We start from the raw sequence: 26,438 nt of genomic DNA, 5'->3' as shown, positions 1-26,438 counted from the left end.
TTGGCACCATTGAACATATGGGATATGCTTACACCCTACACCCCATTGGGTTAATTACATTAATCAGTTAGAAATCTTTTTATTCTGTCACACAACTTAAAAACATATGGTGCTAGATGCTTCTCTGTGGCAGCCTTAACAATGTAGAATGCTTTGCCATATGACATTAAAAATAGTTTGGCGTTGCCCATTTTTAGAAAAAGATTTAAAAAGAAACCTTTTGATATTACTTTTAGACTGATTCTTATTCTGAGTTTTTAAGATTTTCACTGGCGTTGTAAAACGCCTTTGAACATTAGGATATTAATGTCATATAAAACCTTTTAGTATCATTAGTATTATTATGGCAGTAGAATAACCTTGATTACCTTACATCGCCAGTCTTTCCTTTAGTCATTTACCAGTCACTAATTGTTAATTTTGCGAAAACATGCAGAGAATTGCTATTTTTGCCGGGTTAGAGTTGTTTTCATAAAGTTTTATCGGAAATATTTGTTGAGAAGACAAGATTTAAAGCCCACCAGCAAACATGTCTCATCACGAGCATTGGAACGTAAGTTTACTATATAAGCAATTTAAAACTAGAGGACACCACTGCAACCAAGATTTATTGTCCATAACAGATAATAAGGCCCCAATCACGCAATTTTGAAATTAAAGCCTTTTTTGTTTTTTTCAGGGACTACCAAAAAGTATCATGAGCACTTACGGAGGACTGCCCTTGGAAAAATAACGGATGAAATAAAATTGAAAAATAAGAAAAATCTTCGAAAAGAACGAGTAAGTATACAGTTAATATGCATTAAAATAACTTAAATGATACATTTTGAATGATGCCATGAAAGTTAGTTGAAAAGTACTAAAAAGCAAATTTTTCTTTATCTCAAAGAAATATGAGAGAAGAAAAGCTCATGTCAAGGATGAGACTGAGTCCCGTGCCTTCGCAAAGTTAAGTAAAGAGCACATGTTTAGTGACGATGATGACACAGATACTGATGAAGGCGAAGGAGGATGGGTGTCTAGGCCCCCAAAATACAGGAGCAAAACTCTTGAAGCTTTCCTAAACAAGTAAGAAGCATACTAAAGGTTTAGTCCTTTACTGGTATTTCTAATAGCAAAAAAGATGGAAATGTTTCTATCCTTAAAAATTGTCCGGTATTGCCAGACTGTTACTTGTTATTGGCAATGATGGACTGTAAATCATGAGGGGACGCAAATCGTCTGCACTGTAAGTACATATCAAGCTCCGTAGGTGATTTAATTCCATTAAATATGAGATATTTATGTCAGCGTTTGCATGGTTAGTATCGTTAGCGCCTCTTCCGGTTGGATCTGGACAATGTTTGGTTTTTTTCCCAGATTGCTTTTCAGTGCATGTAGTTTCCGATGTGCATGAAGATTTTCCAGATATTCCCCTCAAAATGGCGCCGAGGAAAGGTTTTTCGACCTTCTCTCACGTGGTCAGTGAGGGATTAAGCGATCAGAGTTACTGTTACGTGCTCACAACTGAAATTTGTGGAATAATTCCCTTACAATATTTAAAGCGATCGCCGATCGTGAAAACTTTTCCTGAAGATTTCTGCAGAGTTGAAAGCGGCAAACTTTGGCTTCTTGATGGGCGCCCTTTCGTCAACAAGAAAAGTTCAAGTGCATTCGAAGTTGTTTGCTCGTCTTTTGGGCTTGTATCGGCTATTCTGAGGAAGAAAACAAGTTCTGAAGAACGAGGATCCGCCGCGATTTATAAAGTGAAAGAATTTCTGAATGGCTTGGATTTTAGTTCCCTTAAAGGAGACGGCGACGACGTGGACGTGAATTGCGAGCGACCACGTGCAGCTCGGCGCCTTTCAATGCCTCCTCAATTCAACACTCCTAAGACGAAAGAAACGCCTGTCCCTGTTCATTTGACTCCTCCAAGCAGTGGCAGTCTTAGTTCCCCAAATCTTAAGGAGATTTGTGAAAGAAATGATTTGGAGACCCCAGAAAAGACTTTCCTTATTAAAAAGAGGGGGAGCTGCATTCTCCAAGATGTACAAGGCATCTGTGAAAGGAGCCGGGAAAATTTGTCAACGGTGCTTTCCAGCATGTGTGCTTTTGGTGATCCTGAGGCGAAAGCTATCGTAAATGAGATTGTGGAGGATGTGGCCCTGAAGAAAGGAGTTAAAAGGACGGTGGAAGAGCTTGTTGGTGATGAAACGTTTTCTTTATACGTGGAAAGCCTGCGAGTTCCAGATTGGGTGTTACTATAATTATTTCAAGACCAAGGCAAGGATATCTGGTAACACTTGGCAAGCCGTAATCAATATCACCAAACTTGGAAGGACAGGGGTAAGGTTTATTCTTAGTAATCAATGTTACAAGGCTAAATGTTTTGCCTACTTTATGGCGACCGCTATCACAAATCAATAACCAGCCTCAAGGGAAGTTCCTAACAGTCACATTCGCTCTTTTCAAAAAGCCTTTTTTTTTTGACAAATTGTCATTATTTGCTTGAAGTTTAGTCGCTCATGAAAATTTCCGTTTTTAAGATACAGTAGGATCGGTGGTAAAAAGGCTTTAAAAGTTTTAGAATTTTGGCTTCTCTGCCTCTAAGATGTAGAAAGACCATTGACACCGAAAACTGCCCTGAAGAGTTTTTGAGACTGAGAAATTGTTGCCAGCCTAGCACAACTTTAGGATGGCGTCTATCATTAATTTCAAGGGTGGAGGGGCAGCATTGCATAGTGTTGATCTCTCAGAAGGGCTCCTTCTTTTGTAAGGGACATGTCTGCACTCAGATTTATCCCAACTTGGAAGCAGTGCTATAGTAACAAATTAAATGCTTGAAAGTGATTCAAGAAGTGAAAGTCTTATTATTATTTATTATTACAATGATAATGGCTGATTTTTTAACCCTCAGTTATCAATGTGTTTTCCATGTTAATTTTGTTGTTTTTAATTTTTGTTTTGCTCTCTTTCTTTGGTATCCATTTTAGAAATCCTCTGACACACCAATATTGTTAAATCTTAATCAAATGAAGGCTGCCGAAAAAGTGATCTTTGGAGTTTGTAAAGAATACATGGATGTGAAAAAGGTTCCAACTCCTTTACAAGGTTATCAGGTGGATTTGTATCCTGTTTTGGAGCTGATTGTTCGTGAGCAAAGACTCCATAAGGTGTGCTCACCAACTCTCAAACTTCTGATCAAGATAGATGGAAGACCCTTTTGTGGTAAATACAGACTGTCAGGTTTAAGTATGCTGTTATAAACTATAGAACAATACCTTATCTCAGAGTAAATGTGTAGCTGTGTATAATTTTGGTCCCATGAATGTGAATGAAATAATAACTGTTTCTATTATTATTTTTTTATGATCAGGGAGAAATCAGGTGTTGGTAGGTCTGGTTACCCGTCTTAATCCTGTATACAGCATACAGAGTGCAAAGTCTGTTTACCCACTGGCCATTGCCAATTGTAAAGAAAACAGGTTCATCATCAATTTCTATTCTATGTTACCAAAATACTTTTTCTCCTTTGCTTGGCATGGTTATGAGCTGTTTACCACCCACAGTATAGACACTTTTCCATTTAAGCTTTCCTTACTGAAAGCCTGTAGTTTTGTAGACTATATATGACAGTTTTCATTGTTGTAATGTTGGCTTTCCAGTGGCTCCAAGATCTGACAAATGTAACACACACACACACACAACAAAAAAATACCCACACATAATTAGACAGAAAGAAAAAAAAAACTACAAACCCTTTTGCAATATAAGAAACTTACCCCAACACAAGCTCAATAAATAATAAGTTTCATTGATTGTCTTTATGCCTAATGTTATTTTGATAGGGACAGCTGAAGGTACTTTTAAAGGATGTAAATGAACAAAAGAGAATTATCAAGAACCTAGGAATTTTTGTTGATGGCATTACGTTCAATGTAGAATTTGATGGTAAGATGTTTCTGCCAGTTTATCGCATAAAGGTTGTTTGCAAGAACAACCCTGATCTTTTAAGGGAGGGGGGATACTGACTTTCTTTTTTTGAAACTTGAGGGTTTTTTTTCCATTATCAGTGTAGCTGACCAATATTTTAAAAAATAAGTTATTTTTCTACATGTATGTCATCATAATTCTTTATTATTGTTGTTTTTTGTCATATCTTAGTTTCATTGGACTACAAAACACTGATCCTTCTTTTGGTAAAGAAAGGGGATCTTGATTTTCAACTTGGTGGTCGTGGGGTAAATGTGGAATTTTGCTTTATATGCAATGCAATCAGGGTTAGTATTTGTGTTGGTGTACATGTGGATGTATAAGGATTTTTTTAGTTGTTGAAGTTCATCAGTTGCAATACACAAGCTGCAGTCTTCACTAACAATGCAACCACAAAATTTTGTAAGATAATATTAATTTAATTTGAGATAATTCCATTCCCCATTAGGGTTGCAAATGTCATGATGTAGCCCCAGATGAAACCTGCCTGGAATGCCTACGAAGCAAGTGTAACATAGGCTGGTATATTTTTAGTTTAGCCTTTCATGATCATTACTTAATGAACAGGCTTACTTAGGAAGTGCTTGTGGCCTTTTGGGTATCAGAGTTGATGCATTGGTGAGAGCAGCACCTTCCACCAATCTGGATCTGTTCCTAGACAAAGCATAGTATGATTTGTTGGCTCTCTAATCTCCTCTGAGAGATTTTTTATCCAGGCACTCTAGTTTTTCCCTTTAATGGAAAACCAACATTTGACTTCATTGATTTTGGGTTGTCTCTTTTTGTTTAATTATTAGTCAAGAGCACTTGTGCTTGGCTAAATACCCTTGAGACTTAAATAAAATCATCATTGTCATTTTTATTTAACATTGTTTCTTGAGTTTAAGATTCATTGAGTTATTCCCATTTATTTATTGCCATGGTCTTCATGAGGCTATTAATTTTTTAGTTATAAATACATTGTAAATGCATCATTGTTATTCATGTATTTGCAGATCAACTGGAATTCGGGATGATCTCCTTTTTCTCCTTGATGAAGAGCTTACTAGCATTTAGTTGTGTGCTCTCCATATGGAGATGCGCAATACAGAGCAGTTGCTTGCGTCCATTGGTCTGATTGCCTACAAGATTGGTTCACTTCCAGAAGCCAATCAAGCCCTGAAGTGCTTTGGCCCAGAGTCTTTTCATGGTGATAGAATTTCTGTTAAGAAGAAGAGTGGTCAGGAGTCTGCCATTTCAAAGCAGAACATTCATGTGAGCTCTATGTCAGGTGCATGAGTGGTTGAATTACTGGCTTTGTGTGTATTTTAAAATTGATTTGCTTTGTGGGTATCTATTATTTTTCTCATTGTGATAAACACATATCAGGTCCAACAGAATTTGAAATTCTTCAAAACCTTGAAGAGATTGTGGGACTCTCCCTTCCACTGGACAAGTTAAAGCTCTCCTACATGGATGTAAACACTGCCAAGAATTTCATTCTTAACCGTGTTACATTTTGTCAGTCCCGTATTGATGTAAGTCTTTGATAGCAGATGTGTCATTGGCATGTACCTTCACTTGTGGTTCAACAGTTCAAGTTTATTGTTCTTTAAGTTTAGAGGTGTGGTTTATGTTGTGCAGCGCCCAGATGTTTCGTCGGAGAGCGCTATCAAAATGGGCACCATTTGTAAGTACTTGCTTCCTTTTCAATTTCACACTATGCACTAGTTACCTTTCCTAGGAGATCCATGAACTTAGAGTTTCTTTCTTGCGAAAGTTCTTTCAAAGATCTTATTTAGTAGGCTGTACTTTAAGGTGGCACACCCAAAAGTGCAGTATAACCCAGCATTTTTGTATTTTTACACTCTTTCAAAGATCTTATTTAGTAGGCTGTACTTTAAGGTGGCACACCCAAAAGTGCAGGATAACCCAGCATTTTTATATTTTTACACTCTTTCAATGATCTTATTTAGTAGGCTGCACTTTAAGGTGGCACACCCAGAAGTGCAGTATAACCCAGCATTTTTGTATTTTTACACTCTTTCAATGATCTTATTTAGTAGGCTGCACCTTAAGGTGGCACACCCAAAAGTGCAGTATAACCCAGCATTTTTGTATTTTTACACTCTTTCAATGATCTTATTTAGTAGGCTGCACTTTAAGGTGGCACACCCAAAAGCGCAGTATAATTAACCCAGCATTTGTGTATTTTTACACTCTTTCAATGATCTTATTTAGTAGGCTGCACTTTAAGGTGGCACACCCAAAAGTGCAGTATAACCCAGCATTTGTGTATTTTTACACTCTTTTAATGATCTTATTTAGTAGGCTGTACTTTAAGGTGGCACACCCAAAAGTGCAGTATAACCCAGCATTTGTGTATTTTTACACTCTTTCAATGATCTTATTTAGTAGGCTGCACTTTAAGGTGGCACACCCAAAAGTGCAGTATAACCTAGAGATTCTTCTTTTAGTTGCTTGTGTTTATATAAGAATTATTGTGCTGTAACGGGTTGTTTCGACACCCTTTTATCCTGTGTACAATTTCGTATGGATGTTGGCACATGCTCATAACAGTAATATACAGTTGTTGTACAGTTAAAAAAGTGGTTGCTTGTTCTGTTTTTTGTATGTAGTATTTTGTTGATGCCTTGAGGAAGCACAAGTTTCTTCGAGACTTTGGAACTCACACTGAGATGATTGATTTAGAAGGCTCAGGTTTGTTTTTTAAACTTGTTTCCTGTGGCTCTATTTTGTATAGAATTTGGCTCTTTTGCTGGGGAAAAATCAATAGCCATTAATGACAATTATGAAATGTTCACTGAATGTATTGTAAATGTACCAGTTAAACACCTAACACCTTTATGCCACAGTCTTTATGATTGTTTGTTTGTTTTTCCTTTTATAGCTGTGAAAATCAATATGGAAGATCGCCTTGGAGCATGGCAAAAAGAGTTAGCTGAGTTATCTGACAATTTTAAAATGCTGTGCCGCTCACAAAAAAATACTGTTGGTATAGAAAGTAGTGAGGTTGTAGAGTATGTTGCAAAGAAGCATCTGGAAATGTTGACAAGGGTAAATTAATGGTGATTTAAAAATTCTGCAACTGCTTTGTTAATTAGCATGCTTTTAAGGAATAATTATTGTGTTTCTGACACCAGGTCTTTTACCAAGTTATTCATTTCATGTATTTAGGTTTGTAGAGAATGGAAGGAAATCGCACAGGTGACGAGATCAAGAATATTTGATGATACAGAGCAAGGAGAAATAGATCTTTTTGATGTCAAGGTCTAATATTTCCTCATTTTTATTGCCAAAGTGTTAGCTATGTACATGTTCATGCATACCCCTAAGATTAAGAGAGCATGTTGCTGATGAAAAGGGATTATTTAACCTTTTTACAACTGTGTTTGTGATTGAATGTAAAATACACTTAAATGTTATATAAAATGCAAAACACATGGCTTTCTTTTTGTGTATATTGTTGCAAGCATTATTATTAACTGTACATACTTATTTAATCAGTCCTGATAAAATAGGTTTGTCAATCACCATCCCCACAATGTGAATCAGTGGTAAATGCCAAATAGAATCCTTGTCCATGATAACTTGTGAGTATCTAGTGCACTGGTTTTTGAGTTTGCTTTGTTCTTTTTCCCTTCTTAATTGTAGTGTAAGGAATGGGTTTCCTTTTGAAAGATATTTTTGGAAGCAGCCTTGGAACTGGGGATTATGGGCAGTTGCTTATTGACCATGCCCCCATGCTTATGAGACGCTTTTTGTCAATGACTGAGTTTAGTCAGCAGGGATTTGAAGCATCCCATAAGGACCAGCGTCAGCTTTGGCTCAAAGCCACAAGCCATGATCAGCATGGGGAAGCCTCATCAAGTACGTGTAAATAGTAACCAATACTAATAACGAATTGGCAGTTGTTGAAAGGGTGTGTGTTTCTGTTTGACTATGAAAAAAAGACAGTGCAAGGAAGGTAATGTATTTAATGAGAATATGGACCCTGATTGTGTACGAAACCAATTAAAGTGGCCATTTATTTCTAAGTTAGATATTGATTTCCATTGAATTACAGTTGAACAAATGCTGGTGCACTTTTATGCAGAACGCATGTTGTTTTTTCGTCTATCTCTCCGAGAAGCCTTAAAGTCAATTCATGGTAAGCATTAATTTATTGTGCATTCTTGCTCTCACTGACACTACTCCTGCTTTTCTTGAAATAGAAGCTAATTGGCTTTGAATAAACTTGTGAATTCTCCAAAAAATGCTTTGGTTCTTGCCCAATGCCCTATCATAATCTCAAAAACTTCATAACTTAGAAACTGTAGAAGTTGCCAAAATAAGATTAATCTATACTCTGTTTGGATGGAACTGTTAAATTTAAAAAAAAAAAAAAAAAAAAACAAGAATAGAAAGTATGATCCAAAAAAGTACCATCAACTTGATTGAAAGGTAGGGTTATCTTTATTAATTACTTGTTATCTTTATTGATGTGTGATGTGTGATGTGTGGCTTGGAGTATAGCAGTTATTTTCATAAATTAGCTTCATTCTTGGTCTGCTAGGGATTCACAATACATTCAGAATTCTCTCATGCACTTCGCAAAAGTTTAACTGGCTCCTCTGTTCTCCTTTTTTTTTTTTACTTTTTCATTGAACAGTTATTAATTTAAACAATTCATTGGTTTGCACTTCACCAAACTTTTGTAATAGAGAGTTTTCTCTCATTACAGGAAAGACATTGGAAAATCAGAACACTTTTCAATTCTACTTTTCTGGCTGTGGTTGGACAGCAAAGTCCATTTCCTGGGACTCAGGTGATATCCTCTGGATCAAACTTTTGGACAAACTCATGTTCATGATGTTTGGGGAGGATTTCTTCGAGTATGTATTTGATGAGAAAAGAACATGCCATGTGCATGATGGTTTCAAGCCACAGTTTGTTTACAACAGACATGAATGGAATTGTGAATATGAAAATATGATTTCCAATTCCTTTGGCTTTACCAGCAAAATGCAAGGTAAGTCAGACATCATATGGTGGGGTAGGTTTATTGATCGAGCCAATAATACCCAGCTCTATTCTATTCCTATCTGTTCATTGGCCTATTTTGCTTAAGGTTGAAATGTAGCTTTTTATGTCCATCACAGGTGACCTGAAAGTGTTCCAGCAGCAGAAAATGCCCAGCAAATTTTCAAAGGCAATTCAAAATCAACCAGAGATTGCAAAAGGTAAAACCAAAATACTCTGAACACAGATACAGTATGTTTGCACTGCTGATCTTTAGTCACTGGTTTAAAACTGTAATATACTTTTATGAGCTGTGGGGAAATTCTTTTTGCACTAATGGACATGTAGTAACGCAAAGGCATTAGACCCATCACTCTCATAGTGCCACTGTAGCTCTAAAGGGATCAAGGTTCAAGCAAATTTTGAAAAATGTCTTAGTGGTATATTTCCAGGAAAAATCAAGAGAGTGTATTGATAGCATTGTTTTGACTCTTCTGGTTTAAAGGTCACTGATGTATGAGTCTGTAGAATGTGTTTGATAAACACATCTGCACGTATGTTTACTAAAATGATCCAAAACCAACGAAATTTTACCACTTCTACAGTACACCAGTGTGATCATAAACATGGCTGTCACTTATGTCATAGATAGAATGAGTTTGGTGCTACTCCTATTTCTCACTTATTAAGAGAAAACTATCTCAGGTTTTTTTCGTTATTTAACTATTTTTCCAAGCTCGTACGTACAAAACCTCACACTCAACTACATCACCTTCCCTCCACTTAGCTTAGTTGGCACTTTGAAACTCCAATGCGCTCTTGCTCTGTCTTGAAAGCAATTTACATATACACTTTGATATGTAATACTGTAGGTGCAAGCCACAAAAATGATGCCCTACTTGTAGATGAACATCTCCATCAAACACCATCCAATGTTGCTGGCAAAGAAAATACTTCGACTGATCAAGACAGGTATCTTTTTAAAAATGGTCTGTTTTGAAATCAAGTTACACCAACAATGGTCAATACGCTGTTGTTTTCATGGTCTAATGTACTTTTATCATGGGGTATTAACTTCCTTATTTTCAGTTTTAAAGTTTTCTTGCTTTTGTGTGAGACTATGCTATTTATAAATATTATTTAATTTTCATTTGTTTTCATGATTCCAGGGTAATAGCTGTGTTTCCACTACCACCAGCAGTAGCAAAAATCCAGGTCTTACAGATGGACCTTGCCACATTGAAGGATGGGATGGAAGTCAATGATTCCATTGTTGACTTTTTTCTTATGTAAGTAATATATCAGTGTAAGAATATCACTGTACTTGATATAGTGAGAACCTGCAAATGTAGCTGTTTTTTTTCTTTTTAATGTGTCCTCAGGTAAATGTAAAACATCACAAATAATTTATTATTATTCTTTTCCTTCAATTTTTTGGCTAAAATTTTGCCCTATGTTAAAGGCGTTGCTGATGCAAAGAGCTCATACTTCATCCTCTTTAAAATCCACCATTTGAGATTGTTGTGCTAATCAATTGATTAATGGCAGTGAAAAATTGCTCTCAGAATTTAATCATCTTTCTGTTTTTAATAGGTACATATCCCAATCATTGGACCAGGATTTGCATGACAGCATTCATGTGTTTAGCTCCTTTTTTTACACTAAGCTGTTAAACACGGAGCGATCCTATAAAAGGTCAGCGGTTTGCACTTTGTTGGCTTCCTTCGCACCGATAATGGCGGCTTTCTGCAACGGTCACTATCGTTATAAATCTTCTGCTAAATCTCTTGTTGTCTGCTTTCAAGAAATGATACATTAAATTATTTATTTACAACCCCCACCATTTGCTCACCTTTTCAAGAGTGTCTTAAATGTCGTTCTTAGACAAAAAACTCAAGAAACGAGCGAAAACTTCCTTCCCGTTCGGAGAAAATTCAAATTTCGCGGGCGATCAAGATCGATGAACGCATGTCCTCCGTTGAGAAAATGGGCCTGCAATCATACAGATAATCTATTTCTATAACTTGAGCATGCCTGTAGGTTCTGTACGATAGTGAGGCTTGTACTTTGAGTTTTGGCGGCGGGAAAGTAAAACAACAAAACAAACAGATGTTATGTGTTCGTATGAATACGTTTTGCGACCATACTAGGCCGCCATAGTGCAAATGCACCTCCAAACTGTTCTATTCAGAACAAAAAAATCCGAAATTCTGAGTACTACAAAGAAAAGAAAGAGTCTTTAAAGGCTAAAAAGGTCAGGTACGACTTCAAAATAGAGTTAAACAAAGAAGAAGAAGGCCGCCTGGGGTCGCTGAAGATGAAAATTGCACCCATCAAAAAAGAGCTGCATTTGGATAACAAACTCGTACCTGCAGCAAACGCTCGTTTTATGGAAATTTTAGTAGACAACTGGCTTGTACATAATGCCAAAACCGAGGCAAATGGTTTAGAAACTGCACACTTTGTGGACTTTGATAGTATGCAGTCAGTAATCGAAGAGGAGACAAATGTAATGTGGGATTTCCCTGTTTGAGGAAGAATACAATACTTCCAGCCAGTAACTTACAACTATGTTTTTTTTTTGGCACAAACCAAACGAGAAAAGAAGACTACAATATATGTACAACATAATTTATTCAGCTTTTCTACATAGCTTATTATTTATTACATTGGGAAATTAATTTTTCAACTTTGGAAGCGCATTCCACATTTTTGAGGGCAGAAATAACCGAATTTTTTCCTTTTGATGTGCATGCGGTACATGAAAGATCAGATGTGAAGCATAGTGTGTGCTAGTATACCGGTACATTGTAAATGAACTGATCGAGGCAATTAATTGTTATTACAAACAGTATAAATGGATTTCTGAATTAAACCTCAAGCTACTTTTTATAGTCCAGCGGAATACTAAAAATCTTTGCTCGTGAAAAAATGCACCTCTACACTAATGGAAGCTTATATACACTAACAGAAAGCGAACTACAAATATTTACCCTGTGTTCGAGTTGTGTTGAATACAATTCAAGCTTTATTCAAGCAAATTTCGCTATAAACATGCACTGAAACAATGCAAATACACATTCATTGATAATTTTCACGATTGATTGTAGTTTGAACGTGGGCATCTATAAAGAATAATTTTCACGATTGATTGTAGTTTGAACGTGGGCATCTACAAAGAATTACATTTCTGTCAAGCTCGGCTGAAATTACGCGACATGTAAATCAAGCTACATTTATAAATTTACCAGCATCTTCCTCTTCACGGACATTGCTATCTCGTGTTATTTTCGCTCTTTTCCTTCGGCTGACTTTGGTTTCAGAGACAACCTCCCCGCCGCTGAAGGCCACAAAAGAACGCAGAGATTCCATTTCACTCACTGGCATTAGAAGTACAACCTAAAACATGGCATTTACGTTGAGTAACAAACTCCAAAACAATCAATATGCTTTCACAAGTGAAACAACAAAAAAGGTGTTAAAATGCATGTATATGAAGTACGATACCTGTCTAAATTCTTCTTCTGTAGATGCCATTCTTGTTGTTTTCGCTTACCTTTCCACAAAGCCGAGAAGCAAACAAGCGAAAAGACCTTCCCTTAAGCGGTCGCCTGAAAAATTACTTCGTGCGAATTTCGCGGGAGTACGACACGCCTGGGTGAATAAGCCAATCAAAGCAGAGTATTCCAATTTGTGATTGACGGGCTGAGCCGCTCAGCCTCAATTTATAGGTTCGCTCCGTGTTTAACTAGAGTTCAGATTGGAGAAATCTTTGTCTTGCCTAGGTAATTAATTGTTTTCTTTGCACTTAGATTAAAACACTTAAAGCAGTGTCATCTCTGGTCCTGCAAAAAATAGCTCTTGTATTAATTGTTGGTAAGCTGAACCATCCTAATGATATACATGTACCCAATATGGTTGGTTTTCTTTGAAGTACATTAATAAAGACAATATTATTTTTTATAATTATTATACATGTTTCTCCTACGTGCTGATGGTCTTTAATAATTATTTGCCTCTCTATGCATCTTTCAGTCCTGATGAAAGATACGTCGAAGCATCTAAGTTTACAAGGAGAGTGGACATTTTCAAAAAGAAGTTCATTTTCATTCCAGTGTGTAGAAGGTATTAAAAAGTTCATGATGATTATTATTATTGCTTATTTTATATCTATCTCTCTCTACGTTATTTTGGTATTATGCTGCAATAATGATTTTATTAACTATTTTTCTCTGCAAACACCATTGTCATAATATAAACAGTGCCACTGTTTGTTTTATTTTTAGTGGGCATTGGTTCCTATCTCTGATATATAATCTACCAACACTCACAAGCAGAAGAAGAAAGGATGATGGCTGTGCTGTGTAAGCTTTAGCAGAAACATTGTCTTTAAGCCTTTCTAAAAATAAAAAAAAGTATGCTCAAGTCATCTAATGATGTTTGATCTAAAATGCATTGAGGGCTTCGTGTTGTAGCAATAACTTTGTTGAATGGTGAAGTTGAGGATTTTGACTAATTCTTGTTGGGAAAAGACACCAACTGAAGAGAAAATTAATATTGCAGTGGAATCTTCTTTTTAGAGTTCCAATTCTGATGATTGACTCCATTGTTTATGGCTCAGATAGAAAGAACTTCACTTGTTCTCCCTCCTCACGAGAACAAGAAGCAAACATTATCAGAAGGTTTGCACTATACTATTTTCATTTTTTTTTAAACACCAGACACCTCCTGCAGTACAGCAACTGTATCATTTGTTTGTTTTTAGTTTTATAGAATGTGAGTGGAAGGCTAAAATGAATGAATGTCCAAGTCCACACTTTACTTCCAAGACTATGCCTGTCCTCTATCCCAAGGTATTAAAATCTCTAGTCTTCTTCTTAAGGGTTGTCATTTCAAGTTGCATTTTTCAGGGCAAAATTAATGCTAAAGTATCTAAATGTAGATAGGAAACACTATCTTGTACTGAGGCTGACTGAAGTACTGAAAAAATTGGATAGTATTACGATGGTGGTGAATGTTTGGTTATACAGCTTGTCTTTTTGTCATTTACTGCGAATTAGCAGAATAAAATCCAACTATAGATATCTGGTGCATTAAATATAAACATATTGGTAATTCTATAAAGAATAATTCATGTCTACTCACTACACCGCTCGGGTACTTGAAAACAGTCGATATGACACCACTTTCCTATCAAGAAATGAACCGAACCGTGTTAACAACAGCTTCCAAAACAGAGAAATATTTAAACCATAGTATTCACCTGGATGATCAGGTACCAATGACATGTTTATTCTCTCCACCAAAGCGGATAGCCATTTCAGATATTCTTGAAGTTCTGCGTCGTTTCCAAGCGCAGTTGCTTTTGGCTCATCACAGCGATTGCCCAATTCATCCACAAATATGTTTGTTGTCTCAAAAAGGCGGTCTTCATGATGCTTCAGTTCGTAGTGTTTTCTTAGAGAAACACCTGTTTTGAATTTTTTCCCACAAAAGCGACAGAAAACTGCAAACGGCATGACTAACTCTCGTGAGTTTGAGTCGAAATTGTGCACTTGGCCAATAACGGAAACTGAAGAAAATGTCTCAAAGTCTCACTTTCATGTTATAATTGAAACAAAGAAAATTAAGAACATCCTGAAAATAGTGTTAGATATGGGCCGGAAGTATCGCTTGATTAATGTTGTGAGCTACAAAAGAATGCAAACTGCTACAGACTTAAAATATTGCACTTTGTAAAAAAAGAGAGAGATTCGAGAAGAGGCTTTTTTTTTTCAAAACTTCAATGCATCAGTTGAGGCTATGCAATTCTTTTTGAAAAGACAAAAGAAACTCTTTAGATACAAATGTGTGATAATTACGCGTGTCAGTCATGGATTAGAGCCTTAAGCGAACTGAAGGATTTTTCTTTGGAGCGACCAAGTAATTTTGCGTGATGTCGAGAACTTCAAATTGCAAACGGCAGTTACTTACTCTCTTGAGTTTTAGTCGAAATTGCGCACTTGGCCAATGACTGAAACTGAAGAATAAGTCTCACTTTAATGTTATAATTGAAACAAAGAAAATTAGTAACGTCCTCAGTAAAACAAAGGAAATAATACAGCGTTAGATCTGGGAGAAGTATCACTTCATCCGAATGTATGTGAGCCAGCAACTTCAATTTTCAAGATAATCAACTGAGTTTCGAAAGAATGCAAAATGCTACAGACTTTAAATGTTACACTTTGTGAACAAATAGAAAAGGAGATTCGAGAAGAGGCTTTTCAAAAGTTGAACGCATCAGTAGTTTAGGCTATGCTAATTCTACTTCAAAAGACAAAAGGAAGTCTTTGCATACAAACGTGCGATAATTACGCGTGTCAGTGATTACGGATTAAACCTTCTTAAGTGAAGAACGATCTCTCAGGGCTGGAGCTAGCAAGTAATTTTGCATGATGCCGAGGTTCAGAAAACATTCAATTGAAGAAAAGCGCAGAAGAACAAGGGTACGAAAACAAAGGAAGAAGTTCAACAGAAAATTCCAGAAGACTGTTGCAGGAAAGCGGAAAACTGAAATCAGTGACCGTGAGGAAACAACGAGACCTGATCAAAACCAAAGTCAAGAGGAGGTTACCGTAAGGAAACCACAAGTGCAAGCAGAATGTCCTTCTTCGTCTTTTGATGAAACCCAGGTTGGAAATGTTCCTTTCGCTGAATCATCATGCTCTGATAAAGTTTGCAGGATCGAAAACTGAGAAGGTTAATCGGTTAGGGGATCGAGACAAACGAACAACTCACTTCAAAAGAGACAGGCCGTTTTGAAGCCATAAGAGAAGAACCTTTACTATCGTTTCATAAAAAAAGAATGCTATTGGTTGTCGGTCAAAAATATAATTTTTACTGTAAAGTATATTTAAAATTATGATTTTGTTAACCAACGAAACGCGAATTTCAATGTATCGTGGAAACACCACAGGGAAAACAGTTCAGCAAACAACTCGACTTACTCAACTGCTTTGTTTATAAAAAGAAACATTCACTTGCCATTCTACTGCCTCTTAAATGCTAAATAGAACATTAATTTAAATTTAGAAAGAAAGAAACCAGGGATTTCAGTTTATTTTGCTACAGTTTCTGTGGTGGCTTTCTGTCGAATAAATTCGAGCGTTTCCGCATCACTTATCATGAATATGTTGTTCCGAACACATGGCATGGGAAAAAGAACTAGTGAAATACCTATGGTGTAATTGTAGAGATTTGTTGCAAAAATTCTTCAACAATAGGCCTATCACCCGGGTTTTGGTCAGTGGCTTTTTTCACAAGCACCCGCACCTTCTCATAAAAACCTATTAAACACGACACAGCCTTCAGCATTCTTCCTAAAGAGTAAATGTCACTAGAAATGCTGTAACGTCTTTCTTTTTGGACTTCTGGGGCTAAATAGATCTTTCTTGAAGAGCAGGACGAACTTCGTTTTGAGGATGGCAACCCCAGCTTGGTGCTTTTACCGAAATCAATAAGAATCGGGTCGTATTTCGCAGAGTCGGACTTTCTTTCCAATACTACATCGTTAGCTTTTATGTCATTATGAAGGTAGCCTTTTGAATGAACATAGCTCAAGGTGGAAGCTATCTCTATAAACAGTGAAATACAATCTGTTGAATTAAGCAGGTTTTTGCTTGCTGCCTGATGAAGAGTAGTGCTTTCTTGGTTGATGCCATGGAACTGTAGAACAAGGCATAGGGGCAAGCTCTTTGTAACTACTCCAAACAACACTGGGAGGTTGGCATGATCCCCCAATGCAGTTATGACCCCTGCTTCATGAAGAAGGTTCTTTGCCCTGTCCTGTTCTCCGGCGTTGTCATTGTGTGTCATTTGCTTCACAATAACGGCGATCCCGCGGTAACTTGCTTTGAAGCATTGGCCAAAACTTCCACTACCAACGGAATGTTGGGTTAGATACTCCAAATGTTCCAGAATCAATTCTTTAAAGTTGCATTTGAATTCTTTATCTGACATACTCTTAAAATGGATATTTTTCTGACTAACAATGCGTTGAAACGTTGTCTGTGCCAAAAATGACCTTGAATGCTTGCGTCTTGCGTCGTCTCCAAGCGCCATCCGAAGCATTGTTGCAGATCTTGAACAATGTACATCCAAGAGGGTTGTTAATCGTGGTCTCTTCGCATTACTTACCATTTCTTCTTTAGAATTAGCCTCAAGCATGATAGGTCCGCTTTCGTTGCTTACCTGTTGGATTTGGAGAAAACGATTTCTTATCTACCAAGCTCGTGTCAGCCACATTTGGTCCATCATTGATTCTCAGCAGAACTTCAGTATTAGCGAGCAGAGCCAGATTACTCGCATTCTTCTGCTGTCGCTTTCGCTTTCTCCATTCTCTATTTTGTTTTCGTTTCTCCTCGGGAGTATTTTTTCGCGATTTCACTTCCCGTTAATTTGGTATTTCCAGCTTATTGGAGGCTTCAAGGTCCGCTGGCATTTTACTAATGCATTCCCAATCAAGGAGAGGGAAATAGTTGAACACGTGCTCTTGCATCCGATCTCACAATTCACGAAAACTTCATTATTCTTGTGAAAAATGATAGCCGTCTTATTGAAACTTGATGATAAGTATAAGCCGGCAAAGAAAACAGTGCAAAAGCAATTACCTGTCACATCAATGTCAGCAGCAACAGGATTATGACACCTTACAGGAAAGCTGCCTGGAGCGTTCAAAAAGTCCCATACATTTTCTTAGGCTAAAAGTCTAGGAAAATGTATGGGACTCTCCGGGATACTTACAGTACAGACGATTTGCGTCCCCTCATGAATGATTATATCATCTTTGCAAGTAGTTAACAATGGCTGAATTGGGGAATGAAAAAGGATTATGCAATTTGTATTATTACTGGACAATGCTTGCCAGTTGCATTGTTGGTGTACCAAAACATCAATATGAAGGGGCGACTGAAATCGTCGATGTAATGCAGAGAAAGAACAATAGGATTTTATGAGGGTCAATAATTATAATAGTTAATTACTTTGGTTCGCAGCATTATTGGGTATAATGCTGCGAACCTCAGTAATTATCTATTAAATAATGTAAGTGCCTTGAAATAGGTGTTATCCGGTTTCGAGATAGTTTGGACAGCGCGAAACCAACTAAATGACTTTAGAGTATTACGAGATTCACAGGTAAAATATAAGTTTCTTAACCTTCTTATCAACTCAGTTGATACTACCAAAATACCTTGTTATACTCTCCCACCGAAATTTTTTGGTACAAACCCTGTACAGAGGTGAAAAAGGTTGTATCAGCAAGCAAACACCAATATAGTAGGTATAAGTGAGTAAAGGGAACTTATTTTTGCGTAAGATTTTGTACCGCATCAGTCTTCTTGTCTTACGATAATTTCACGATTGTCGCAAGCGTTTGCGTTACTCCTGTCGCTTGTACGGAAAGAGGTCACGCACGCTCTAAAGACAGCGAATTCATCATTGATTTGAGTTGAAATGTGTAACGTTTTTCTTGTCGTTTTCCACGAGGCTACTAAGCATGCGTAGCCGTGTGAAAACGTCACTAATAATTCCTTATTTGGCTGAGATAATCGTGAATCGGTGATAAGGAACTCGCTGTCAAGATTCTGCCAGATGAAATTCATTACTTGTCTGGCAGTTATGCGCGTGTGATAGGAAGTGGACGAAGTCAGCTCCTTCAAGAGCACTAGATCAAGGGTAGAAAGAAGTAAGTGGGATCTATGGTTTTTGAAAATCTGCCTGATAATTGCTTCGAACACAGTTCATTTAAATATTTAGGTTTTTTTTTCAAATATACATGGGGGTTTGACTCAGCTTAACTTAACTATACAACTGAACTATCAAAATAATCTTCGCGAGAGCTCTCATCCTTTGGACTTGTTAAGTATGCCAAATAATGTCTATACAGTGGCTTAATGCTCAGCAGCGGAACACTTTTGAATGGCGGACATTTAGTCCATTTAAGACCATACCCAGCGGTCGGGCATTTCGCCTCTTCAATTCTGTTTTACGAAACGGTGTATCCGGAGTTTACTTATCGAACACATAGCCCAGGGAGTTTTTCGGTGTCGTAAAAGCCTGTATTTGCTGCGGTCTATTTACGATCTCGAAAACTTATTCATCGACTGGTACACGCATTTCTGAAACAAAATAAGAATCGATGAAAACTTGCTGAGCAGAATGTGGTATCAATTTGTACGTGTGTAAACGTGCGTGCAAATTTCAATTTGGTACACACCAGAGCAGAATGAGCAGAATTCATGAAGGTTGTATCAATCATCCAACAATGATCCGTTTACGCATATCTTTCAATTTGCTCGAGTGGTAGAATAGTATGCAAATATGTTTTGATACATACCCTGTGCAGAGGTCAAAAAGGTTGTATCAGCGAGCAAACATCAATCGGTCTGCTTATTTCTATTGACTCTTGGAAACTAAACCGCGTCTCCTTACTCTCCATTAGCGGCGGTCAGATTAGTTTTCTGCGAGAAATTAGGAAACCCGTGCGAGAAACAAAGTGAGTATACTAGGACTATTTTTTTGTCCAAGGAAATTATTTCTCAGAGGCTGGTTATTAAATTGAGAACTTAATTGTCTAAAACGTCAAGTTTCATATCTTTCACACATGAGTTGTATTTCATTTTTTCGGGAAACCTTATGCTCGACTTTTTTGTTATTTTTTTTGTTTTGTCTTGTACTCTTTTTTCCATCATCTACAGCTACATCAGTGCTGTATTTTTTCCTGGATTACTCGTTGTACACATGCATGCATTTATTTTCGGCACGATTTCTCCTTGTATCAAAGTTTTTTAATAGCTCACTTTTCCCCCAGCTCCCGACCACCCCAAAAGCCTCACTATTTGTACTGGCGAGTGAACACCAGGGCAGTTCAAGTTTTGCTTGCGATCTGTCTGTGACTATTAATTGATCGAAGTTAATCTCTGGAGAAAATCACTACAGAGGAGGGGGCTTACTAGGACCGTCACGATACCATCAGTACGTGGTTGCTGTATCATGGATCACGAACGTTGTATCAATATGACTGCGCGCGCATTATAATTTGCTGACTTAGTGTTTGTCTGTCCTTAGTTGTTTGTTCCTCGTGCGTGTGTGTATATTTATGTTAGGAATTATACATAACATTTATTTGGATGGTCAGTTCATGGGAAAGAACATAATTTAGGTTTCTAAGCTTGACTAACACACTTACTGATAAATTTGAAATTTTGATGTCATCGAACGGAGAGCTAGACGCTAGCAATGGAACGCAACAAAACGACAAGGAAGTAAGAGGCTGACTTATTTTGTGCCTGCGTTTTTGTTTAAAACCATCTAGTATTTTTGTGATTGCGTTTATCGATCGATCTTTTCAGTGAAACGCAGAGATTAGCCAAAATTTTTGCATCTTCATAGAGTGTTGTCATTATACTGTGAGTGGTGTCTTCACTGAGAACTTTGTTGCAAGGAAGTTGATTAGTATGTTATCTCCTCACTCAAAAATTAAGATTTCTTCACAATTTGTTTTTACGAAGTGTGAATATGGGTTTGATTTCTACACTGTAGAAAGTTTAAGCTTTCTTCATTGCTTGTTGTGAAGAAGTTGAAATTATGTAAGTTCGAACTTTAAAGGTTTTCATAGGTTTTTGAACTTCTTTTATTTTAATTTGCAGTTCTAAGATGGAGCGCTCTCGAAGTGGAGAAGATGTATCAAGTAGCAACGAGTCAGATCCTGAAAGGCACATGAGTGATAACTCTGGCTCTACAAAACCAGAGACAGAATCAAACTTGAAAAATGTTATGGTGTTATTGCGCCGTGATGTGCACGAAAATCACGGTAAAGTCTACATGCCGAAAGCCAAAGAAATGACTCAATTAAAGAGGCCCGAAAAAGAGCAATATAAAACGGGCATCAAGCTCACATGGAATATGACAGAAAAGAATGTGGACGAAGAGCTCCGCCATCGTTTCCCGATTTTAGGAAATAATGGAAGGTAAATTGTAATGGATTGTCAGTTATTTATGCAGCTTAACGGTTGAGGCGGGAATGGGGTATGTAAAAAATTGGTATTGGATCAACTAATAATCCCCTTAGAGTAATATTTTTGCTTATTCTTATCACATGTGTGGTTGATATTGTATTGATGACGATACTGTCAGGAGAAATTTTATTTCGTTCACACACGGGAGTTAAGGGAATGAAGGACCCATACGGCGAAAAATTAAAGTGATAAGGGAGGAATAGATTTGTTGGCAATTCTTATGGATTATTTTAGTCCTTCCAAACATGACTATGGGGAAATCCATTTATACTTTAAAATGATAGACAAACAGTTTTTCACATGTATAAACAACATGGCTGCCTTTATTTTGACGCAAAATTATGAGAAGGACAATGGCATTTTTCAAGTTAGCCACAAAATTTATTGCTCATGGGCTATCATTTCTGACCTGAGACAGATATTTATCCTAAAATCTCAAAGTAGATTTATCCAATGGAACTGCAAAATTTGGGGTAAAGAAACTGCTAACATTTGCGAAACTTTTCGTCATAGTGCGTCAATTTTTTTCTGCTGAATTTGGACATGATAAGATGACAAAGGGCAAGAATATATTTTCTTTTGAAAAAGCCCTTTTTTTTTCATGTTGAGACACACTCTGGTAAAAATGTTCAGCAGTGTATGCAAAATCTCAATTAAGTACTGTTTCCATTATATAAGGTTAATTCTGGAAATTCTATAACCATCAGCACAATTCTGATGTTATTTTAGGAATCTATGATGTATTCTGTATGATCTCTGAAAATTAAGGTTATTTCAGTTAAAACCATAGACCACGTCAAATGTTACAAAGCGGAGCAAAAAACAGTCAAATTACACCTTAAGTAATAATGATAGTTGTGTTTTTTTTTAATTTGAATTATACTCTTTTTTGCAAAAACAAAAACATCAGTTACACAAATTGTCCCACCTTAACCTGCCAATCCAATAAAAATAACTCTTGCATGCACAGCATGCCTATGTTTTAAGGATTGTTCATTAATACTATTAATGCTCAACTTAAGTCTAGCAGTTCAATATCCATAGCAGCCTAAACTGATGCAGTGGTGCTCTGTTTATGCTTCAACCCACTATTGTATAATTGATGTTTTTTTTCCTGTTTTAAATTTTTTTCCAATTCATTGTAACCACAAATTTTTAGATTAAGCTGTGCCACAGCTGCAGATAAAGGAACAAGACTGGAGTTCCACAACAGCCAAGGAAAAGTATGGGATGGAAGCAAGATTAACAGGCTTGTCAGGGGGACTCGTGTCCTTTATGTACTTTTTGAGGTTTGAATTAAAAAAAATGCTTTGCTCTATAGCTGTGCATATGTATAGATTTTCAAGGTAATTCAATAAGTTATTTCACATGATAAAATTATGGGATCTCTTTTATTGGTACATTGGAATTATAGCTTAAAAGTCAGCTCTCAAACCAGGAGCATAAGCCTTAAGCAGCAAGGGGTAGTCAGGTACTCTCCCTGCTTGGGGTGCTAGTTCCTGACAGGTTCTGCCCAATCATATTTATTTCAAAATAAAACTTTTAGTTCTAATTTAATGGTGCAGTCCTCCCTATATAAATGTGACAACTACACCAGAAATGTTAGCCATCAGAAGGATAATTTTTTCTTAGTGATTCCAGAAAACATTCTTATACAACATTTAAGTTTACTTTTGTGTGTTATCCTGTTTAACTAATGCACACCAAGCATGACTTTGATCATGCTTAACAAAACAAAGAATGAGCATGCCAACTTGACCAAAACAATACATAGTGTGTTCTTCATGATTTAAAAATAATATATGCACATATTGGAAATGCTAAACATATGTTTTGAGCTTGTTATCACCCTTGTTCCTGAAATCAGAGATGGAGAATCACATACATATATACATGTATATAAGTACATGTAGATGTACATATATATATATACAGCTATTTCAATTTACATTGTTGGATCAAAGCTTCAAGGGTACGGGACAAGACCGAAAGGTGGTATGGGTAGATTAGAATTAATTTTAGGCTTTCAGGGTTGTCGGTGCGAGATGGACATGGAGGCTGAAAATACAATTAGTATTGCCAACATTTCTTTCATTCTTTCATTAAGATCCCATATTCCCCTTCGGTCTTGTCTTGTAGGCTTGAGGCTTTGATCCGACAACGTAAATTGAAATAGCTGTATGTTCATAAACATATGTACATATACTATATACATGTATATATACATGGACATCTTTGATTATTTTGGCTTTATAGTTTCATAACTTGCAATCACCTTAACATAGTAGGGTGACATGATGCTTTCATAATGTCCATTTTATGGTAGTTTCATGACTTTCGTGCTTTTCACTCAAACTGACTAACATTTTAATTTCTCAGAGCGTGAATGATCACACAATTGAAGATTAAGACTCCATATGTAGTTTAATTCTGTAGCTATCATTTTTTTGTTTGGTGTTTTAATTTGGAAGTATACAGAGCACTCGACGATTTAACTCCCATTATCTAATTGTAGGAAGTTATATGGAAATAAAGATTCTGTACAGTGTTTGATATATGTTGTTACTTTCATATTTTTGTTTGGTGCTTTGTGTAGTAAAAAAAGTTGGTACATGGAGAAAATAATAATTAAAATGACTTCCTTGCCTTTATTGATTTCACCTTCGTATATGAATTTTATCTTTAGTAGCAATTAATAGTTTATTGTGTTTTGCATTGTGCAGATAACTCTTGATTCAGGGAATATTTGGCAGAGATCAGTGCCTGCTCATCCAACTGTGGGATCTCATTGGGGTCCTCAGGCGTCAGGTATGATTGAAATTTGGTGCTGGACTAAAAATATGCAAATATATATACTTGATAGATTAACATTGTTTGTATACAGGGGCCACAATTAATTTCTTTACAATTTGGAAGAGGTACAATATGTATGTGCCTGAAATGCCAGGAGCTGTAACAAACAATGACATCAGTTTGTCTGCTGTAGTGCCAAGTCAAAGCCAAATTGGGCAAGGACAGTCACCATCCACATGTTTAGTATACAACCAAGGAGATAATCCAATTTCCCAAGAAACTCAAACCTCAGGGACAAGTCTTACAGAGTCAGGTAAACCAACATCATGATAAGGGTATTATGCAAAATGTATGTATATATGAAATAGATTAGTAGACAAATAAATAAGATGCATTATTATGTGTACTTATACCCTAATTTTCAAGATCAAACTATGTGATGAACAAATTAGTATGGCAATTTAGTCATTGATAGATAAATTAGTAGACTGAAACATAGTATTTTTACATTTGATAACTTGCTATAATGGTAACATTGTGTGTGCAAATTGTGAATTAGTTTTTTGAACCTGGGAATGTGGATGACCCTTTTCCAAAAATTATTAAAAACCAGTATAACTGCTCTTCATAGCAATAAGGACAAGTTCTGAAAGAACATCAAGAGCATTGACAGTTGTGTTTTAAACTAATACATTTCTTTATTTATTATCCATATAGAGATATTACACAATGATCCCTCCAAACAAACAGCTGCAACTGCAGATCCACCACCCATCTCATATGAGGTATTTTATCTTTGGCATTTGGCTATTTTTGGATGAGTTATGGTTCCACTTTCTTTTGTCAAAAACCTTCATTTTAATAGCAGTGACTTGGGGGCAATTTTGGATATCCTAAATTATCTTTTGTGGGCCCCTCTGCCTTCTTCAGTCATAAATTAAACTAGCTTAAGGACAACTAAATTTTACGGGGTGTGGCTCCCTCACTCTACTATAGATTACTGGTCAGTTCCTCTCATTGAAAGCCCATCTGTTTCTAAACATGCACTTCTCCCTAAAGAACATGTTTAGTTTCAAGCAGCCTGAGTAAGCTGCAGTCTTAGGTCTCAAGGGTAATTTGCTTATAACTTATTCTGTCCATCAAAAAGCTGCAGCCCCCTGATTTATAAATTCAGTAATTAAGTCTGCAAACTACACTACCTTTTTCTCAGGTTTTATACTTCAAGAGTTAAAAATGTGCAAGTTGAAATTGTTTTTCTTTATTGATTTCTGAATTTAATCTCTTCTCAATTGTGTAGTCAGACTCTGGATTGAGTTCAACCAGGAACAATGACGTGGGTGTGGCTATAGCTAGTAACTCTGCTGATCAGTCAGAAGGTAGGGTAATTGGTCATGCACAATGTCTTTTGACAAAGTGGGAGGAAAATATGTGGGTTAAGGTCATGACTTCAGGAAGGACAGCAGTTAGGTACAACCATCTGACCCAGAGTGAAATATTTTTCTGCCCAGACAGACCAGTCAATAAAAGTTCCATTACAAATAGGGCTTGGCTTGTTTAAACCTTAACTAAGGATGAGAATACACATGAAGGAACATTGGATTACCAAAAAAAGGATTATAAATTTGTGAAAACGTTTACTATACATATGTGCATCAAAAAATGTGACCTGGTCATTTTCCCATTTCTATCATATTTTAAGTTTAAGTCCACAATAGGAATTCATGCTCTCAGAAAATTTAACAGAGTGGTCCAGGTGCCACACAGCTTCTTATGGACTAGCTCACTACAACCTTTCAGTTTAGTACACATCAGATTCCATCGTTGTTTCAAAATAACATTGCTCTCATTGGCAATTTTAGTCATACGATGAATTGTGTGATTTTGATAAAGAGCAAAATATATTTTAATGGGATTTTCAGGATATACATACATATGTGCTTGATATATTTGCAATGAATTTATTACTTGCAAGTTTTAGCGTCAATGCATGTCTTTGTCCTGATCTTCATTTATTAAGTGATAACGTTTGATTGTTTGGTTATTTTGCTTCGTAAATATGACTGTAGCATTAATTATTTATTTAAAAAACGTATCGACACAGATAATTCTTTTCATCCCATAGATACTAGCACTCTTCCTGAGGTAAGTATCATCATGTCAGGTAGGCTTTAAAGTCAGTTTATTTGTTAGTCACCCATTAGCGCTTTTTTGCCCGTTTTTGTTTAGGGGTTGGACTTACTTCACGGTTTCAGTCAAGTCAACGGCATCATCTAATTATAATATTGTTATTGTCTTAGGCTTGACAAGCGCAGCAAAAAGACAGAAAACGCAACAAACAAAAGGTGGAAACGAACAAAGGCTCGTAAGGGGAGCCTGTAGAAAGAGAGCCACCCACAGGTTCTCCTAAATGGGCGCTGTCCGATGAATGAAGGGAAATCATGCAAAGGAGAGAGCAGGAACAAACCGAAATGTAAGAATACTGCTTAGCCTTTACACTCCTTATTGGATGCTGTCACTTTTACTTTTAGTTTACCAACTATGAAAGTGAAGCTCAGAAGAATGTATAAACTATGTAAACCGATGTAAAATTCTCTGTCTCTTTATATTGCATGCTAT

General features: G+C 36.6%; 4 protein-coding genes, 2 long non-coding RNA genes and 2 pseudogenes across 9 annotated transcripts; 6 read left to right on the top strand and 2 right to left on the bottom strand.

Annotated features, from left to right (window-relative positions):
* Positions 1-24: 24 nt before the first annotated feature.
* LOC149040185 (uncharacterized) lies at positions 25-26,251 on the top strand (annotated as a pseudogene). Its single transcript, XR_016179910.1, has 4 exons — positions 25-49; positions 632-780; positions 890-1,068; positions 26,120-26,251. The product of XR_016179910.1 is annotated as an uncharacterized LOC149040185 (transcript).
* Positions 1,202-3,868, top strand: LOC149040191 (uncharacterized). Of its 2 annotated transcripts, XM_089181445.1 has the most exons (3): positions 1,229-2,325; positions 2,973-3,207; positions 3,356-3,868. In XM_089181445.1, the coding sequence occupies exons 1-3, from the start codon at positions 2,188-2,190 to the stop codon at positions 3,610-3,612; spliced, it is 630 nt and encodes a 209-aa protein (XP_089037571.1). In that variant the 5' UTR covers positions 1,229-2,187; the 3' UTR covers positions 3,613-3,868. The 2 variants fall into 2 exon arrangements, 1 of the variants encoding a protein (XP_089037571.1); XR_016179517.1 differs by having other exon boundaries at positions 1,202-2,325; positions 2,973-3,868.
* On the top strand, positions 4,149-5,513 carry LOC149040190 (uncharacterized). The gene is made up of 4 exons (XM_089181446.1): positions 4,149-4,259; positions 4,421-4,494; positions 4,968-5,242; positions 5,341-5,513. Exons 3-4 carry the CDS (start codon positions 5,044-5,046, stop codon positions 5,499-5,501), a joined length of 360 nt encoding a protein of 119 aa, XP_089037572.1. The 5' UTR covers positions 4,149-4,259; positions 4,421-4,494; positions 4,968-5,043; the 3' UTR covers positions 5,502-5,513.
* Positions 5,508-14,032, top strand: LOC149040188 (uncharacterized; annotated as a pseudogene). Its single transcript, XR_016179516.1, has 14 exons — positions 5,508-5,641; positions 6,591-6,672; positions 6,863-7,029; positions 7,150-7,242; positions 7,627-7,842; positions 8,039-8,122; positions 8,696-8,983; positions 9,114-9,194; positions 9,846-9,945; positions 10,143-10,262; positions 13,009-13,098; positions 13,260-13,337; positions 13,554-13,655; positions 13,739-14,032. The product of XR_016179516.1 is annotated as an uncharacterized LOC149040188 (transcript).
* On the bottom strand, positions 11,591-12,720 carry LOC149040189 (uncharacterized). The gene is made up of 2 exons (XR_016179518.1): positions 12,481-12,720; positions 11,591-12,372 (listed from the first exon to the last, which is right to left on the bottom strand). It is a non-coding gene; the product is annotated as an uncharacterized LOC149040189 (long non-coding RNA).
* On the bottom strand, positions 14,131-17,404 carry LOC149040187 (spermatocyte protein spe-8-like; the record flags this gene model as incomplete). The annotated part of the gene is made up of 2 exons (XM_089183085.1): positions 14,131-17,188; positions 17,220-17,404. Coding segments are annotated over 2 exons (1,185 nt in total), but the record flags the coding sequence as incomplete, so codon positions are not given.
* Positions 20,137-22,324, top strand: LOC149040186 (uncharacterized). The gene is made up of 3 exons (XM_089183083.1): positions 20,137-20,276; positions 20,661-20,981; positions 22,189-22,324. Exons 1-3 carry the CDS (start codon positions 20,251-20,253, stop codon positions 22,322-22,324), a joined length of 483 nt encoding a protein of 160 aa, XP_089039209.1. The 5' UTR covers positions 20,137-20,250.
* On the top strand, positions 23,596-25,613 carry LOC113683589 (uncharacterized). The gene is made up of 4 exons (XR_016179519.1): positions 23,596-23,837; positions 24,016-24,135; positions 24,540-24,607; positions 25,120-25,613. It is a non-coding gene; the product is annotated as an uncharacterized LOC113683589 (long non-coding RNA).
* Positions 26,252-26,438: the final 187 nt, after the last annotated feature.

Source organism: Pocillopora damicornis, chromosome 9, assembly GCF_964200805.1.
Source record: "Pocillopora damicornis chromosome 9, jaPocDami1.2, whole genome shotgun sequence".
NCBI classification, from domain to species: Eukaryota; Metazoa; Cnidaria; class Anthozoa; order Scleractinia; family Pocilloporidae; genus Pocillopora; species Pocillopora damicornis.
The sequence above is the reverse complement of the archived record's forward strand: the minus strand, read 5'-3'. Positions and strand labels throughout refer to the sequence as shown.